The sequence below is a fragment of the Drosophila tropicalis genome, unplaced genomic scaffold, assembly GCF_018151085.1.
Source record: "Drosophila tropicalis isolate 14030-0801.00 unplaced genomic scaffold, ASM1815108v1 contig_867, whole genome shotgun sequence".
Lineage (NCBI taxonomy): Eukaryota > Metazoa > Arthropoda > Insecta > Diptera > Drosophilidae > Drosophila > Drosophila tropicalis.
In genome coordinates, this window is record NW_027173362.1 from 3,571,750 (window position 1) to 3,588,578 (window position 16,829).

A 16,829-nucleotide genomic window follows, 5' to 3' on the forward strand; every position below is an offset into this window, starting at 1 on the left:
AATCTCATTAATTAATATCAATAGGTGTGTGCAATGCAGTTTTATTTTACAGTTAATAATAAGGTTTTTGCTTTACATGTTTGTTGCAACTATTTATACTAGACAACGATAACAAAACAATGTATGTATATATGTATATGTATATGTAGATATTTGTATAATAATAATAACGACAGCCAATGCCATCTCAGTCTTATAAGTTTTGTTTTGATTTGCTTTGTGTTGTTTTTTCAACAAAATCAAGCATTAATACCTTTCCCTTTCGATATCCACCACAGCTGAGGGCCACTCTTTATCCTTATCATTATCCTGAACGCGTAAGGATAATGTGCTCTCGGCAAAGGCAGCATTTAGGTTGCCCCTACCAGCCACCGGTGGACTCGTCATGTTCAAATCTGTGATTGTAGCTGGTGGTGTTGGTGTTGCCGCTCCAGCTGTTCCACTTTGACGGCGTTTACTGTAATGGGAATGGTAGCCGTTACTTTTCGAATTAATACTCGATTGCAATTTGAAATTTCATACTTTTTGTGATTGCGACAGGCGACCATGGATACAAGCACAGCCAGAATTATAATGCCAGTTAATAGTCCAGAGAGACCAGCAACCATGGTCAATAGGGGTTCCCCATCCGAGGTGACCTTGCTAACTGTTGCACGTGATGTGAAAGTGTCAGAGAAAATAAGAACAGTAATTTTCATTAATTTTTAGTAGTTATGTTATTATAAAAATTTGGAATTTTTTATTGGTCTATTTCTATCTGTTTTCGTTGAACCGTTTAATATTATTTGTTTTTTGTTTTCTTTTCTGGTTATTTTTTTTTTTCGCGAGCGTTGTCGTCTGCGTTTTCAGGGCCAAAGCGATTGAACTTCAACGGATTGAGAATCCGGTTTGCAATTCAATTCACCTTGTACTTGCACTCTCCGACTTGGACGCACTTCCTCAAGTAGCGCGACTTTCTAAACCGGAAATCGGTTTACACACTCACCCGAATCCTCATCGAAAATGCGTTTGCTATTGCCGCCCGTGGCCGTAACATAGTTTTCCATCTGTTCCATGTTGCTGCATGATGTTGATGATGATGAAATTGACCAAAAAACCAAAAAAAGAAAGACAAGTCTATTATAATTATATGTACATATATATCTTGTAATATTGGCCCAGTTGCAGCAACCGCAACACGGCCACGCTTCGCTGCTGCTAATGGTTGACCAATCTCTGGGCAAGCAACTCCCAACCCTCGGGCCCCGCCCCCATTAACCTGCTAATTAATTGATTTGATTTGATTTGCTTCGCCTCCGCCACCACCGCGCAGCCCCTCGCCATAGATCGCAGCATTTACCGCTTATCAGTTGCCGTTATAGCTACGACAGCGGCTGCTGCTGCTGCGGCTGCTGCTTCTGTTCGTCTCTGATTTATTTGGCTTTAATTAATTTCATTTAATTGTTTACAGACATTTTTGCTATGTTTCGGTAATAGACGATCCGACGAACAGAATAATCAAAATAATAAAACGAACGACACTAGACTACAAATCAAGGGAATCAGGAGTCAATTTTTGTTTCTTTTCTCACTGTTTCTAACCTTAAAAAGGAAAGACATTTCCATGGGACATTTTTTGCTTGATTTTTAGCTTGAATTTGTATATTGTATCTCTTCCGTTTTATATATATGTATATTAAGAGACCCATAAAAATTGCAATTAAAATTCGCATTTAAATTTAGTTAACAGCTCTTAACCAGTTTTTGGGGCTTCTGTTTACTGTTTGTAGGCGGACACGTGCCAACGAGATGAGAAATAAATAATTTACATGTCTAAAAGAATAGTTAAAAATGGTGAAATACATTTTTTTTCGTTTGTTTGTTTTTTATTTTTAATGTCTGTCGAAATGTAAAGTTTTAGACCAAATTGGCAATCATGATTTGAATTCGTGAATCGAGTCTAGTGTAGAAATGTGATTTGCATTACAAGTGAATAGAACTATCAGAAACTATATATATATACATATATATGTATTTGTATAGGTTCGTATCCGCTTAAAATGGAACGGGAATGGGGGAATCGTTAATCGCTTGCCCGTCGGGCGAAATGGCTGGAGAAATGCGAGCACGATTTTGCTATGTTAATCATTTAATTTATTTAATCATTTTAATTTTTTTTTTTTCTGCGATTTGCAAGTTAATTGCACAAAATGAATAGTTTATAAATAAATAAATATATGAAATATGACAATTATATAGTCACATGAGTTTTAATTAAGGAATATCACAAAACATAAAAAACACAAAAAATTAAATAAATAAACACAAATTTTATGGGCCCATCAAATGCAATTTATTGGTGATAATTTGCCCATTCAAATGGGATCAATGGAAAATTCAAATCAATAAATACATATATATACACTCTAATGTCTATATCTATATAAAATTCTAGCAAAAAACCCAAACGCTCCACTTTCACACTTCTGACTTGCATTAATTTTGAAAGTCAAGCACCAACAGGGCCCAGCCAGCACTTGGCCAAGTCAAAAACACTTACAAAACGAAAAAAAAAAAAAAAAACGAAAACCGAAAACCGTTTAGTTAATGAACCACAAAGTCCAAGTGAAGATTTCAAAATTCAAAACTTGTGAAAAACTGAAAACTAAAAAATCAAATTCAAATAACGTTGAACTGATGCCGCCGACACTCAGAGTACGACTAATGCGGTGCTACGTAAAGCCAAAACGTTACTTTCGATTGCGCCTAAACGAGGCAAGACGAGGCGTGGTGGTGGTGCTGGCGTCGGTGGTGATGGTGGTGGTTGGTGGGAGAGGGATCTCGAGTCAAACAGCAGCTTCAAACGATTCTGTGGGTCTGCGGATTGAGGATTGGGTATGGTGGGGATTGGGTATGGTTGCTCTCAAGTTCAACTTTATGCTGCCTTTGAAATGATCTTAAATTCTAGAAATTCTAGACCCACACTCAATGCCAATTCGAGTTCTAGTTCTAGGTCTTAGACACACTCACACACACACAAAGCATTTTGTATATAATAATGCATTACTCATTTCTACATAGAATTTCGTTTAGCATCTTCAATTGATAAGCTAGACAAATATAATTTTTACACAATTCGATAACTAATTGTAAGATATGATATGAAGCATAACAAAAGAATTTTTCGTCAGGTCTCTCATGTCATTCCAAGTGGTTCCATAACAAAAAAAAAAAACGCCATATCTCCATCTTCATCTCTCCTTCTCCTTCTCCGTCTCCGACTCCGACTCTCAAAAACAACAAGTGTTTTCGCCATGACGCAGATAATAGCATTTGTGTATAACATTATTTAACAATTCATATATTTATGTACATATGTACATACATAACGAAAACTGTTGTACCAATTGGCAACTGGATCCATAGATTAGTCATATATTTATTTGAACTATTTTAAACTTAGCCAATTGTCAATCTGAAAAGAAAGCTCAGACAATTGCTTTTCGCTTAGGCCCAAACACGATCCACATATGTATGTATATAGATAAGATATAGTATTATTCAAAGCTCAAACAATTGTTTTGTATATTTTTGCGTACTTTGACTTTTAATGCACTGATAAGAATCTGATTCGTTTTGTATAACCATCGTGGAGAACATACACAAAATTTCTATTATTAACATATCTTAGATCAAGTTATTATAATCTATTTGCGTGTCTGCCATGGAATTGAGATTTATTTGAAATGACGAAACATATTTATATAGTAAAAACCAATCAAAAAGTACGCCTAGTTGATAAGATACTTCTACTAAATTGTTTTCTCGTGGTCTGTTAAGAGCGCACACAAAATTAGTATGTTTGTATAAGAAGTCGCCACGACTTTGTTATACCATGCATTAAATGCAAAGGCTATTTCGCTCGCACTTAAGCGTCCTTTTGACATAAATAACTTGACCATTTTTTATCAGATTTTTATGAAATTTACTGGCAAGGTTAATATTGATAAGATATTTAAAAGTCTCAAATTTAAAAACAAAAAGCGAATCAATTTCTTCTAAAGAATGTTAGAACAGAAGAATTAAAGTGATTTGCAAGTTGAGAAACCCTGACTCGTGTAATGGGTGAGAAAATCTATTGTAGTCGAATTAGGGGGGCGTGGCGAAAACAAACTTAATCTTCATATATACCATGGAAGTCTTACAATCAAAGTTTGGTTGCTTTAGCTTTTATAGTTACCAAGATCTAGATGTTCATACAGACGGACAGGTGGACGATCCTGAATTCGATTCTTTCTGGTATTGGCTACCTTAAATATACCATGTAATCCAATAAAGGCACGGTGTGAATATTGTTTTCTGATCTATAACTTTCCAATCACTATAAAGCATTGTATTAACGCAACTCATTCACGTTCTGCCATCTCATCTCCGGTGCGTGGCACGTACATAGTGGGCGGACGACTTCTCTCCCCCTTCCTCTCACTCTCTATCTCTTTCTTCATACCACGAATAGACGTACTTTCCCAAAATACAAAATAGACTGTCTCTCTAGATAAAGATACTCCAAAGATTAGGCAAGTGTGTGTGTACTGTGACGTCGGGCATAGAAAACAAACACAAATTCTATAAATATAAGTATTATTCTCCAATTCCCACAAAAAAGCGACCACAATCAGAATATGCAATCAGTAAATCAAAAGACGATGAAGTGTTTTAGTTGGTTGGTCGCTGGGTCGGTCGGTTGATTGGATGATCTCTCGGATCAGTCGGTCTGCATGGTGATAATTGAGATCAGATACTCCACCAAGTACCTACTTATTTGGAGCCCAGATAACGGTGACCATTTATTTATGGCTTTTACTTTCGCCATTCAAATTGTTGTTGTCACATGAATTTGCGTTTTAACATTTGCCAATTGTTGTTATCGTTGTTGTTATTTGTCTTGTCATAGATGTAAGTGAGTATTGTTTAGCTCGTCTGTCAGTTAGGCAGTCAGCCTCTCCTCTCTCGCTCTCTATTTCTAATCGCTAGAGTTGTGTCTCGACGTGTGCCTGCCCGGGCCCTTTAGTTGATAAACAATATAAGTATGTATGTTTACAATCTACCAGACACACAAGACAAACCAATAAATAATAACAATTGTTTAATGCAACTCGAAACGAAGAAAATCGATACGGAATAGGTGCAAATGCACCTAGAAACATTGGCAAATCGAATTGTAGGTGAAATTGGTGGGGGAAGGCCTGAGAAGATAACCTTGTCTTTGCCCTTTTCCTTTGACTAATACACCAATTCAGTTTATCTTTCTATTTGTTTAACTATTTTCTAGAATTTTAATAACTTTTCTCCACAAAAACCAATTAGGTATAAGGTTTGGGAAAAAGGTTTAGACCATTTCTCAAACTTATCTTTCTTCCAATGCCACAAGGCGGAAGTCAATTTATACATATCCAGAAGCCAATTGCTCAATAAGGCTGTCAAAAATATCTAAAATATATCTAAATATACTATATTGATATATACATTTGTGTATACACATTTCAAATATTCAACGTTCATATGTACTGGGCCTAAATGCGTCGCAAACAATTTCTGGTCTTGCCAAAAATCGAGGCAAACGTAAGATTTCAAGGGGTTTAACGACTTTTTAATATCCTGTAATATAGTTTTTGAAAAGAAAATTGTAATGGCAGTGGAACCCTGCCCCTTAAAGTATGCAATATGCTGCACTGTTTTATGTCGTGTTACTTGCTTTGAATTTTATTTTTTAATCACAGTACATTCCGAAAATTTGTTCACATGCTTTAATAAAAAGCAAATTCTTGGATTGCTTGTTGCATACATTAGGGAGCATATTATACATTTTTCAACTGCCCATGTGACACAGGATATATCCGCCTTTTGAAACATATAAAGAAAATTTTGAAATATTCTGTGGATAAAACAGAAAAAGGCATTCGAAAAGTTTTCAAATCGTTGTTAATAATGAATACTTTTCCAGATAATTGCATACTTTTAAGAGCAAATTTCTCTCATCGACCAAAATAAAAGAAACTTCTAAACTTTTCAAAAACAATTATTTGAAATTTGATTTTCATTTAGTTTTGATTTGATTTGAAACATGTTTTCACTTATCTCTCAGAAACATCGCAAAATCGTTTGATTTTGTACACTTTCGAGATATTTATCCAAACTTTTTCAGTTTTACTTTCTAATTAAGTTTAGATTTTCCACTGCTGCCAAGTCTAATGTGCCCGCACAATCATTTTCTAATGGGTATTGGGCTATACTCATATAATCAGAGATATATAAGTATAGATACCATGACATTTCCCATATAATTTGTATAGGAAACAGTTTGTCTCCCATGGCGATACCTGAATAACTATAATGTATTTAGTATTATCGTGATTGACAAACGGAAAAACGAAAACCTTTTCACAAACCTATCAGCGGGTTGGCACAATTGAAAGGGGTTGGAGATTTGATTTGTTTGTAACTCGACTGACCTCCTCCCACCTGCGAACCCCTTCGCCCTTTTCATTTGACTTATTTGCAATTTGCAATTGTTGTTCACGAAAATAGCTCAGCAATAAAAATAAAAATTACTAACGTTTTATCGCGCACTCTTCCTTTTTTTTTTTTTTTCGTTGTTGTTGTTTCTTTTCGTTATTTTTTTTTTTTTTTTTTTTGGGGTTTTGTGTCAATTTTAATTTTATGTGCAACACAATTTAGTAAATAATTTTCAATAAATTACAATGGAAACATGATTTTAGCTGTTGCACTTGTTGATTGTTTTACGTTTTAACTTATATATAGATATATATGTATATATTTGGTATATGTTTATTTTTCGATATTTTCTTGGCTTTTGTGTTTTTGGCAACTGGCAACGTCAGAGGCATATGCCCCAATGAAATGTATAAAAATTTGAACGCAAAATTCAATCTCTTTCTCTCTATCTACATATATGTATAGTATACAAAGACATGTGTGTGTGTGTGTGTGTAAAATGTTTTCTCATTTTGTTTATAAAAATAACCATGAGAATTAACCCAAACATACAAATTTATAAGACGAAGCAAGTGAAAGTGCTTTACAAAGTGAACAAATTTATCAAAATCAGGAACGGATCCAAATAGAATGTTAAATCGATTACAAATTTTGAAATGCCACACAAGAATAACAACCTTTAAGGTAAATTAGCGAAAGCTACTAAGAAAGATCGCAGAGGAATAGTGGAGAATCGATTTTGGAAAGCAATCAATTTCAAGGATTTCAGAGACAAAACTAGACAAAACAAAACTTTAAACGAAATGAGAAAAGTAATTGGTATATCGACTACCCAGAATGATTTACAGTCGTATTTCCAGGCTCTTAATTACTTTTTAGATTTGCAGCAACAAATTTTCATAGATTTGTTCAGCAAGCATTATTATCTATTATTATTACTAAAGTATGGAGAAACTATGGAGAAACTACGGAGAAACTTACAATTAGCCTCGCTTCCGTTCATCTTAAAACTCATCTAAAAAAACTCGTGTTTTTAATGCTCGATGGAGGATTTTTGGTATGCACATTTATTTTTGAAACTTTTATTATTCATGTTATAAAATAAAAACTAGCACTTTCATTTCATTATTCGAAAATAATTATGTTTTAATGAAGCTTGTCCTTATATAGGAAAAGTCACTGATTTTGACCAATTGTTCCTAAGGGAGCTATATGATGTAGTCACCCGATCTTGATCAAATTTGGCGCAATCGTTCATAGGTGTAATAAACTCCACAAAATAGTTTCAATTTCGAAAATAACTCAGAAAATAACGAAGTTATTGAGGAAAGTCACGAATAATTTCGTATAGTTTGTCCGATCCGGCTGAATCCTGAGATATAAAAAATGAGCAGTATATACAAGCCTTCTGTCTGGTTCGAAGTTGCGTTGATCCAGACGGATGGACATTTTGATTAAGAATATATATACTCTATAATGTCGGAGATGCCTTTAGTAATGGTTTTAGAAAGAGTCTTCAAGGTGAGCAAACAGCAGGTTAAGGCGTTTGAAAAGGGGGTAGGGAAGTCAGTTCGATCTATTAAGTTTATATCGATTATCTTTGCCAGATATTTTTAAAGAAATAAACTCTCAAAAAGCTCAGCCATTAGACATCATTTGGGAATTTTAAATCCTTTGAGAGACTCTGGAGAATAAAATCGTTTTTGTTGCATACTTTGGGGATGTCAAGGAAATAATAAAGATAAACTATCCCTACATAATAAAGAAGCTGTAAAAATTTGTCCGGTACATACGATTTAGTTTAAAAGACCGTGTTTTAGAGGAAGAAGGCAGCCCAGAACCCCTGGACCACCGCCTTCGATTCATCCCTGCTAGAAGACAAACACGAAACATTTTATTAGAAGCTTGCTTTACATTCAAGAAGAGTCCATTGCAATAGATATGCCATGTCTTTTTCTTAACCCAATTTAGTCATCCGGGACGAGTGGCATCTGTGGAATTGGCATTCTGAATCATGCTCTTGCACCTGCTGAAGGCTTCAAATTAGGGCGTCGTCCTTGACAAGTTCCCTTAAGATGCCAGTGTGCACTCTCCGCTTCCACTTGGAGATTTGGCGTTCGAGTCTGAAGGATGGCTGCAGAATCTATCAGAGTGGAAAACGGCAAAACAAGAGAAAAGATGAGAAATTTGCAATGACTTAAAAAGCGAGGGATTTGGGACCTTTAAGAGTCCCTGTTTAACTTTGAAGATTACAAAAACATCATCGATCTAAACGAATTCCACATGGCAAACCAAATTCTATGCAGGTTAAGCTGAATCATTTTCGATCAATTTCCGATCTGAAAGGCGGATTCATGTTTCCATCTGGGATGAGCCACCATGAAAATGGGAAACGGGGCTCGGCCATGAATGCAATTTCCAGTTATCCAAAGCCCAGTCATCCAATCTTTAGCCGCTTGGCAACGATGTAACAAGTGTTTACATAAAGTTCAAACTGCTATGAGTACTTCAAAAGATTGGTTTGGATGCATGTGCAAAAATCGTGACCGAATTGGCAAATTCCTAATTGCAGATATATGGCTAAACAGAAATAAGTATTTATGCAAATATGCATTTGCCAGCGGTTTCAATTGTTCCAGCATTTTCTCATTCTACGCCAGCCGATGACGTCAAGGTAAGGTAAGGTATAAGGTAAGTCGTCTCGCCGACTTCGGTATACCATGTGGGAAGAGAAAAAAAAACTAAATATTAAATTCCTTAAGCACACGTGCACTCTAGCGCCGCCACTAGCCTACGGCCATCTCCATCCTTATATATTTAACATGTTCATAGTCCGATTTAAAAAAAAAAATTGGTAGTTTGGTTAATATGAATAAGATTAATGAGTGTACTAAATTTCACAGACAGAGAGTCGGTTTTTTCTAAATTACGAAAGCGAAAGTGGGCGTGCCATTAATTTGAAATGAACTTAATCACTGTAAATACTACACGAGTCTACATACCAAATTAGGTGGCTCTATCTCTTATAGTCTCTGACATTAAGTTGTTCATACAGACGGACATGACTAGATCGCCTCGACTGTTGATGCTGATCAAGAATATATATTAGTTTATGGGGTCGGGAAAGTGACTTTAATATACCATTTCACCTTATGGATGCATGGTATAAAAACTCATTCAACATACGAAATATGTTCTCTGATCTAAACATATGTGTACTCCCCCTGACCATGCCATTTGGCGGGGCATGCAAGAAGGTGAAGAGTAATGAAAACAAAAAACGTTTTGATCACGCTAAATTGTCTCGCTGTGGTTGATAAATTACACTAATCGCTGTATTTAGCCGACAATTTAGCTCAGACGCCTACGCTTTCAAATTCGCTTCCGTCTTTCATTTTAACGACTGTCTCTCTCCCTCTACCCCCTCTCTCTCTCTCTCACTCTCTCTCTCTCTCTCTCTCTAAAGAAAGAAAGTTTAATTGCAATCAATTATAAAACTCAAAAAGAGAAACCAGACATTTGACCTTTCGATGTGTGTTGTGTTAAGTTTTGTTTAGAGCATTTTGAAATTTCATTGAACTTAAGATGAAACTTTCTTCAATTTTTTGTTTTACTAATTCATTTAAAAATAAAGCTGTGTTTTCTTTGACAGTTTCAATTGAAACAAATTTCGAAAAACTTGAATTAAATTTTCCTTAAATTGAATATTGGCTGTGCCCTGGTTTTCGGAACTCCAGTTGGCAGTCTTTACTTGGCCACCTCATAACTTTTTCCAGAGTTAATTTACCAATATAATATCTTACCATTGCATTTTATAACTATTTTGAGTTCTTGTTTAAAAGTTTCAAGTCATTTGGTCATTACCATACCAAAGTCCAGTAGATTAGCTTTCCATATGTCCTTTGTTATTGTATCTAGTCAAAAGACGGATGAAAGTTTTAAAAAACAAATTTAGTTGAATATATTTTTCTACTAAATCGAAGTGCAAATTCTTCTTCTAAAGTATTTAAAATATAAATTGGTTTCTTCTCGGCTTCAAGATGGACTAGGATAATTAAAAAAAAAAAACAAAGAAAAGGACCAAAAAAAAAAAAGTGTCCATCTCAAAGTTGATCAAAAATTTCAATTTTTTAATATTTAAAAAAAAATTTCAGTTGCCGTTTCACTTTTTGAATTCAGTCCGACTGGAATAGTGTAGACCAGCTGAGTGACATTTTTTTCCCCTATGTAGTTAGTAAACGATAAAAAATGAACTTTTAACATTGGCGGTGAAATTGGTAAACTTTGCCCCCTAAAGTATGCAATAATCTAATCTAATATAACTTTTCATATGCCTTGTTTACAACCAATGTTTGTTTTGACGTTTTCTCTTTTATTCAAAGAACATTTGAAAACTTCTTTGGCAAAGTGATATCCGGGTCTGCTTTTTGCATACTTTTGGGGGCATATTTCCCACATTTTCCCCTCTCATAGCATTTATTTGAATTATTCTTCGGAAATATAAATTAAACCTGGTCCTCTCCCTGATATTGTCGCCGTCTCCGAAGGCTTCCTTGTGGAGACCCAGGGACAATGGCCCCTCTTATCCTTTCAAAATTTTGCTCTTCTACACAATTTAGATTCCATTTAGATGCAAGTAAAATGTTTGCGCGGCAAATAAGGCCCACGCAATCGGCTTATATGGTTAAACATTTCTTCAGAAAATTACGCGATTTGTCTGATTGTTTAATCGCATTTATCTTAAGTCTAAAGTTAACAAGTGTGATCGTGTGAGATTATAAAAAAAGAGAAGAAATTTAATTCTTTAAACCACAAAAATGCGTCTTGGTTGTTATGCTGAGATCCGGGCCCCTTGGACGACCTCCCGTAAACCATTCCTATACTGAAAAAGAAATAGTTGAGTTCTTTTAGAAGTTTTGTAAGTAAATTTTCAATCTCTATGACCCTTTCAATTTGTTCTCCGCCTATTAACAATCACGATTCGATAAAAACGTCTTAATAATTTTTGAAAATTCTCTTTATTATTTTAACAAAGTGTATCGGGTTTTTTTTTTGTTCCATGTTCCTTAGAAGTTTTCAATATAATTTAAATTCGGAAGATTTAAGGATGAAAAATTAATTAAAATTAACAGTTTCAAGAATAAACTCAATCTTATTTTCCATTATCCATTTCGATTAAAAAAGAACATATCAGAATTAGTCATTCATTTTTAAGAACACCTGTAGATCGATCTCTGAATATGACTTTTCGTCGGGGATCGTAATTATTATAAGTTTTATTTTTAAAATTGAATTATAATTATTTTTAACTTTTGTTTTAGTTTTGTTTCAACTGAATTTCATTAGTTTTAAGTTTCTTCCACTTTAATTGACAAAGTGTTTCTATTGAAGTGATGCGCGGTGTAAGAACTCTTGGATCAATTATACCATTGATTGATATCAGATCTCTGCCTTCGTTTATAAAGTAATCTATGACAAAATGTTCATTTTTTTTTATTCTATTTTTGAACACAACAAAAAATTGTTGTAACACTTAAAATTTAGCGTACAAAATTTTCGTTTGCTAAGTCTGAGCGGATTATCCTCTAGCTGTTAACTCCAGCCATGTGTATGCATTATTTCAGCCGAGTCTTTGGGAGCGGTGACCGTCAAGGTGAGCGCAATACTATAGTCGGCAATGCTGGTCCCACGCCGCTCAATAGTCTGGCCAATATGCAGCAGTTGTCGCTGGAGACAACGTCATCGATGAATACCACTGGCGTCATCACAAGCGACAGCTCCAAGAGCATGGTACCAGGCACTGTTACTTCCCTTTTGCCAGAGAGGACACTGGAGGTTGCCAACTATGGCAATGCAGCAGCAGCAGCAACTGCATCTGGTGCTATTTCCATGGTCAGCAGTAAGGCAACAACAGCAACTGGCACCAATTCGCAGGTAAATCCCCCCAAATTCATGGTGGAGATATTTTGGCATGAACAAGAATAAAAAGACAAGCATCGAGTCACTCTAGAGCATAAGAAAATCCCCCTCCTCCTTCTCCTCATCCTACTTTTTACGATATGCAATGCCTCAAATGGAAAATCTAAATATAGAAAAAGGAAACCTTTGTTTTTGTTTTGTATATCTTTGCTTGGGGTAGATTCATTGTAGTCTAAGGGCAAAAGACAATCCATTCCAGGATCTATAATTAGAATTATCCATCATCTGGCAAGATGCGCCAGTTGAGAGTTGTTTCAGTGAGTCTTCAAGCATCTTGAGCACAACATGTCTTCGTTTGGAGTCCGTGGCATGAGTCAACCTTTGGGTATAAGGATCTGCTGTTGCCGCATCTGTACGTGCATTAATTTCGGATTCGTTCTCTCCCGTGCCGGGCTGCTCAAGCTGATGCAACTGGGCCTGGCCATGTTGTGCGAGGGTCTACTCATACGCTATGGTGTTCCCTATGCCGATTCGATTGGTCAAGCTCTCACCAGCTTCTTGGCCACCACAGGCCATTGTTTTGCCACCAATGGCATTCTCTTAATGTGCTATTGCTTCTCGGAGAAATCATATGGCCTAATACGTCAATCGCTATTTGTGAGTGTAATAATATACATACATATGTAGGTACATATAAATAATTTACATATTTCTATTTTGAACAGGAAACTCTATTCAATGCCCTTGCGAGTTGCATGTACTTCAGCTCGTCCAGTTATATGGGATTCGCTTGTGTGATTTGGCTGCATCCGCAGTTTTTGGTGCGTCCCGGTTTCTGGGCATATCCAGCTATGACAGCCTGCTATGTAAGTGAGACAGGGAGAGAGAGAGAGAGAGAAAGAGAGAGCAATCAATGTAAATTTCATTTGCCATTTCAGTATATGGGCTATGCGGCGGGTCTTCTTCATGCAATTGATGCATTCTTGGCCTTTAAACAGTTTCGAGGGATGCGCTAGGATTAATCAGTGACTAAATGTAGTTAGAATATAAAGACAATATCTTAAGAGTAGGATACTATGACTTATGACTGATTAATACAATCGATTTAGAAATATTTGGTTTGTTTCCAAGAATCGTTCTAGTTAGCATTCGACTAAATGACTTTAAAAAGGTTTTTGCTTTTCAAAGGTTTATTAAATAAATAAATTTAAATGTATATCATATCAGTTGTAAATATATGTAAATATTTGCAGGTAATTAAAAAATGTTTAGAACATTGAAAATCAAAACTAAAACATTGATTTGGACTGGTTTTCAGAGATTTGGGCCACACTCAGGCTGACTTGTTGGCCTCCGCCTTAAATTTTCTGCAAAATATTGAAATTGGACGAATCAAGTTTTGACATTTTGCAATAAATAAGACGAGTTTAGCCACTTACTTGAGCTGCTTGAGAGCCTGGCTGGTCTCAAAGTCCGCCTTGAGCAGGCCAATGCGTACCCAGCGCGGTCGCTCATGGATCACTTTGTGTATGAGAAACTTCAGGCCCAATAGCACATGCTCAAAGATCACAAACGATAAATCGGGCACGGAGGGCAGCCAATGAGAGAAGAACTCCTTGACGTTCGGCTGAAGAAATAGCAGCCCACAATTGCTGAGAAGAGACATCACCGAGAGCAGTTCAAAGGCCAGTTGCCAGGCACCAATATTCTTGGCCCGACGGGCAAACGGACGCTTGAAGATGTTGCTCAGTTTGAACATGTCAATGTGGACGGCAAAGACGTTGTTGATCAGGGCTCCAATGGCGGCAAAGGGAGCCACGGCAGCGAAGAGTACCACGAAACCGAACTGGATGCATACCTGCAGATAGTCCTCGTATGTGGAGTGATAGGCATCCAGGCCAGACTCGTAGAAGCTCTGTTCGTAGCGTGGCAAATTGCTAATTGTTCGCATTTTCTCCTCTGAGACCTCGTTGTGACGATATTTGGCATACTTTTGGCGTATCACTGCCATCAGGGGGATTCCAATCTCTTGGGCTATGCAAAGCAATTGGAAAATAAGCAACTGCATCATCAACTGGTACTTTAATTGCTTCAAATCCTGCAGCACGAAGGCTATGTAGAATTGTGAAAAGAAATTGTTGACAATCTCAAAGAGCATAAGCTTATTGACCCGATGTCTATCGTATTGGGAACGTGTGCGATGATTCTCCAGGTTTGTGAGGAATGTGGCCAATTTCTCATAGGCCCACGAGAAAATGGCAATTAGCACCGATTGCACAATCACAGGGATATAAAGCAGCCACGAATCCGCACCGAAATCAGCCAACACTTCGGCCTCAATCTGGAATTGATAGAGGGCAAACCAGGCTGCTGATATCACACAACCAATTACCACCGGATACGAAATGCAATACATTTGCAGGTACGTATAGCGCATGGGATAATGCAATGTCATTTTGCCAGTTATGGGATCGGGTTTCAATTGACCCTGATAGGAGGAACGCGGTTTGTCCAGGCTGCTCATTTCAATGGTGCCCCAGCGATACGAGTAGCCAGCACATTTACGTTTCCACAATTCGAGAAAGATCTGAAACCAAGTGAAATGTTCAAATCAATTATCGAAAAAATTATTCCATAATCCCTCTAACCGTGGTCCAGATCACATAGAAGCTGCACACAAACGACAGATTCAATTCGAAAAGAGATTGCAAGATGCCGAATACAGCGGGAAATATTAAGGCCTTGGTATAGAATTCAATAAATCCAAAATAGAGGCCAATGCTGGAACCAAAATAGTTACGTATATCCTCAATGGGGAGCTTGGTCCTTTTGAGATTCCAATTGAAACGATCCAAAAAGAGCTGCAATAAGGAATAAAACGCATTAATCGATTTTGGATTTACAGATTTTCGTACGACTAACAATATCATGCAATGGAAAGATATCCTCAATATAACCCTTTTGGATATAGGATCTAATGGCTGGTTTCACTGCATCCTTGATCAGCACAGGAATCTCGCAAAAGCGCAAAATCTGTTCCCTACTTTTGCCAGGCAGCAGAAAGTCTGAGATACAGCCATGATTGAACTTCTGCATGCTACCCGTTGTGGTCATCTTCTCCAGCTCGGCAGCATCTGCCAGGCGGAGCAGTGTATCCAGACTGGCCGATAGGTATAAATACTTTTCGGTTTTTCTACATTACAGATAGAGATAGAGTGAAAATGGAAGAAAAACGAGATGTACCCGCATCATTGTTACCCGACAATTTCCAAGGTGGTCTGTATGCCAAACTCTTGGATTATCTTCTCCACATCCTGGCAATGTCGCAATTTCGCCTTCTCGGTAAATATGATGACAATGTGAGTCTGAAAATAATCAGCAGATTAATCATCATTTGAAAATTATTCATTCTGCACTAAATCTGACCTTGTTAAAGGGCTCCTCCGCATCGTCCACATGGTCAATTGCATCACCACTGCTCCCATCGCCAGATCTACTATATTGGGATCGTTGACGTTGCAGTGCCTCTAGCTTGAGACTGTGCTGGCGGCGGAACAACTGATTTTCAATTATATTCCGTGTGCGTGGACCTGAAACCAAATGAAAATAGCCAATTAAACATCTCGGATTTGTGTGAAGGGAGAACCCCTTTGCAATACTAACTCTTGGCATCTAGAGACATAATTTATGTTCTGCTTATAATGACGGACTGACTTGACAGTCGTCGTTGGTTTGTTGTTGTCGCTGTCTCCGTCTCCGTTGTCGATCTGCGCCAGCGGAATAATAAAAACAAAAACTTTTTCTCGCCACGAAGCCGCCACAGCGATTGTGCGTATGAGTGTTCCACTGTGCCTGTGTGTGTGTGTGTGTGTGTCTGTATGTAAGAGAGAGAATTTTTAGCTTTTGCGGACCAATGCCAAAAAATACATTTTTAATAATGCCAGAACACTTTAAATGTTGCTATTTTGATGCATATTTATGTACATATGTATGTATGTATGTACATACATGTTTGCGTTGCTTTTCTTCGTATTTGTATTTGCCTTGTGCTCTGGTTTATGCCGGTTTTATTGTTTAGTTGGTATTGTTGTTGTTGCTATTGGCGCAACTCCCAACACATGTGACGTCAGCGGCGCAGCGTTTAGAAAAAAAGAATCAGCAGGTAACAAAAATCCAAAAGACAGCTGACTGACCGAGTATATAATTAATATTTTGCTAAGTGCCTTTTAATTATCCCCCCTCCCCAATAACCTTTGGCGCCCACACAGCAAAACAAAACACAAAAGTTATCGATAACTCGATGGATGCTCCCAAAATTGGTGTTGCAAAACTCACGAATACAGGGAAATCCAGTGATGGTAAACAAACAATTTTCCCCCTTTTTGCAAATAACACATTAAATACTAAATATAACG

At 36.9% G+C, this 16,829-nt stretch overlaps 4 protein-coding genes across 7 annotated transcripts; 2 read left to right on the forward strand and 2 right to left on the reverse strand.

The window, feature by feature from the left end:
* Window positions 1-11: 11 nt before the first annotated feature.
* Window positions 12-6,882, reverse strand: LOC137583465 (uncharacterized). 3 transcript variants are annotated; one of them, XM_068298511.1, is made up of 4 exons: window positions 6,740-6,882; window positions 986-1,059; window positions 523-646; window positions 12-457 (listed from the first exon to the last, which is right to left on the reverse strand). In XM_068298511.1, exons 1-4 carry the CDS (start codon window positions 6,748-6,750, stop codon window positions 247-249), a joined length of 420 nt encoding a protein of 139 aa, XP_068154612.1. In that variant the 5' UTR covers window positions 6,751-6,882; the 3' UTR covers window positions 12-246. The 3 variants fall into 3 exon arrangements, with proteins under 3 accessions (XP_068154612.1, XP_068154613.1, XP_068154614.1); XM_068298512.1 differs by having other exon boundaries at window positions 6,596-6,876; XM_068298513.1 differs by lacking the exon at window positions 6,740-6,882 and adding an exon at window positions 2,540-2,936.
* Window positions 6,883-12,099: 5,217 nt separating this feature from the next.
* Window positions 12,100-12,480, forward strand: LOC137583656 (uncharacterized). Its single transcript, XM_068298745.1, has one exon. The coding sequence runs from the start codon at window positions 12,100-12,102 to the stop codon at window positions 12,478-12,480; it is 381 nt and encodes a 126-aa protein (XP_068154846.1).
* Window positions 12,481-12,759: 279 nt separating this feature from the next.
* On the forward strand, window positions 12,760-13,466 carry sing (MARVEL domain-containing protein sing). The gene is made up of 3 exons (XM_068298765.1): window positions 12,760-13,071; window positions 13,140-13,280; window positions 13,353-13,466. Exons 1-3 carry the CDS (start codon window positions 12,760-12,762, stop codon window positions 13,428-13,430), a joined length of 531 nt encoding a protein of 176 aa, XP_068154866.1. The 3' UTR covers window positions 13,431-13,466.
* A 120-nt stretch (window positions 13,467-13,586) lies between these two features.
* Axs (Abnormal X segregation) lies at window positions 13,587-16,689 on the reverse strand. Of its 2 annotated transcripts, none has more exons than XM_068298458.1 (8): window positions 16,458-16,689; window positions 16,078-16,288; window positions 15,841-16,004; window positions 15,673-15,779; window positions 15,337-15,607; window positions 15,063-15,275; window positions 13,854-15,001; window positions 13,587-13,781 (listed from the first exon to the last, which is right to left on the reverse strand). In XM_068298458.1, the coding sequence occupies exons 2-8, from the start codon at window positions 16,094-16,096 to the stop codon at window positions 13,748-13,750; spliced, it is 1,956 nt and encodes a 651-aa protein (XP_068154559.1). In that variant the 5' UTR covers window positions 16,097-16,288; window positions 16,458-16,689; the 3' UTR covers window positions 13,587-13,747. The 2 variants fall into 2 exon arrangements, with proteins under 2 accessions (XP_068154559.1, XP_068154558.1); XM_068298457.1 differs by having other exon boundaries at window positions 16,423-16,688.
* Window positions 16,690-16,829: the final 140 nt, after the last annotated feature.

What these genes read in the sequence shown, in the direction of transcription:
- LOC137583465 (XM_068298511.1), bottom strand. An exon ending in CATTTTCGATGAGGATTCGG is followed by an intron (nt 647 to 985) that starts GTGAGTGTGTAA and finishes CACGTGCAACAG; the next exon opens with TTAGCAAGGTCACCTCGGAT. An exon ending in GCCTGTCGCAATCACAAAAA is followed by an intron (nt 458 to 522) that starts GTATGAAATTTC and finishes TTCCCATTACAG; the next exon opens with TAAACGCCGTCAAAGTGGAA.
- LOC137583656 (XM_068298745.1), top strand. Translation starts at nt 12,100, where the DNA reads ATGTGTATGCATTATTTCAGCCGAGTCTTTGGGAGCGGTGACCGTCAA.
- sing (XM_068298765.1), top strand. Translation starts at nt 12,760, where the DNA reads ATGTCTTCGTTTGGAGTCCGTGGCATGAGTCAACCTTTGGGTATAAGG. An exon ending in TAATACGTCAATCGCTATTT is followed by an intron (nt 13,072 to 13,139) that starts GTGAGTGTAATA and finishes TATTTTGAACAG; the next exon opens with GAAACTCTATTCAATGCCCT. An exon ending in CAGCTATGACAGCCTGCTAT is followed by an intron (nt 13,281 to 13,352) that starts GTAAGTGAGACA and finishes TTGCCATTTCAG; the next exon opens with TATATGGGCTATGCGGCGGG.
- Axs (XM_068298458.1), bottom strand. An exon ending in ACCACCTTGGAAATTGTCGG is followed by an intron (nt 15,608 to 15,672) that starts GTAACAATGATG and finishes TCTGTAATGTAG; the next exon opens with AAAAACCGAAAAGTATTTAT. An exon ending in CAGGCTCTCAAGCAGCTCAA is followed by an intron (nt 13,782 to 13,853) that starts GTAAGTGGCTAA and finishes AATATTTTGCAG; the next exon opens with AAAATTTAAGGCGGAGGCCA.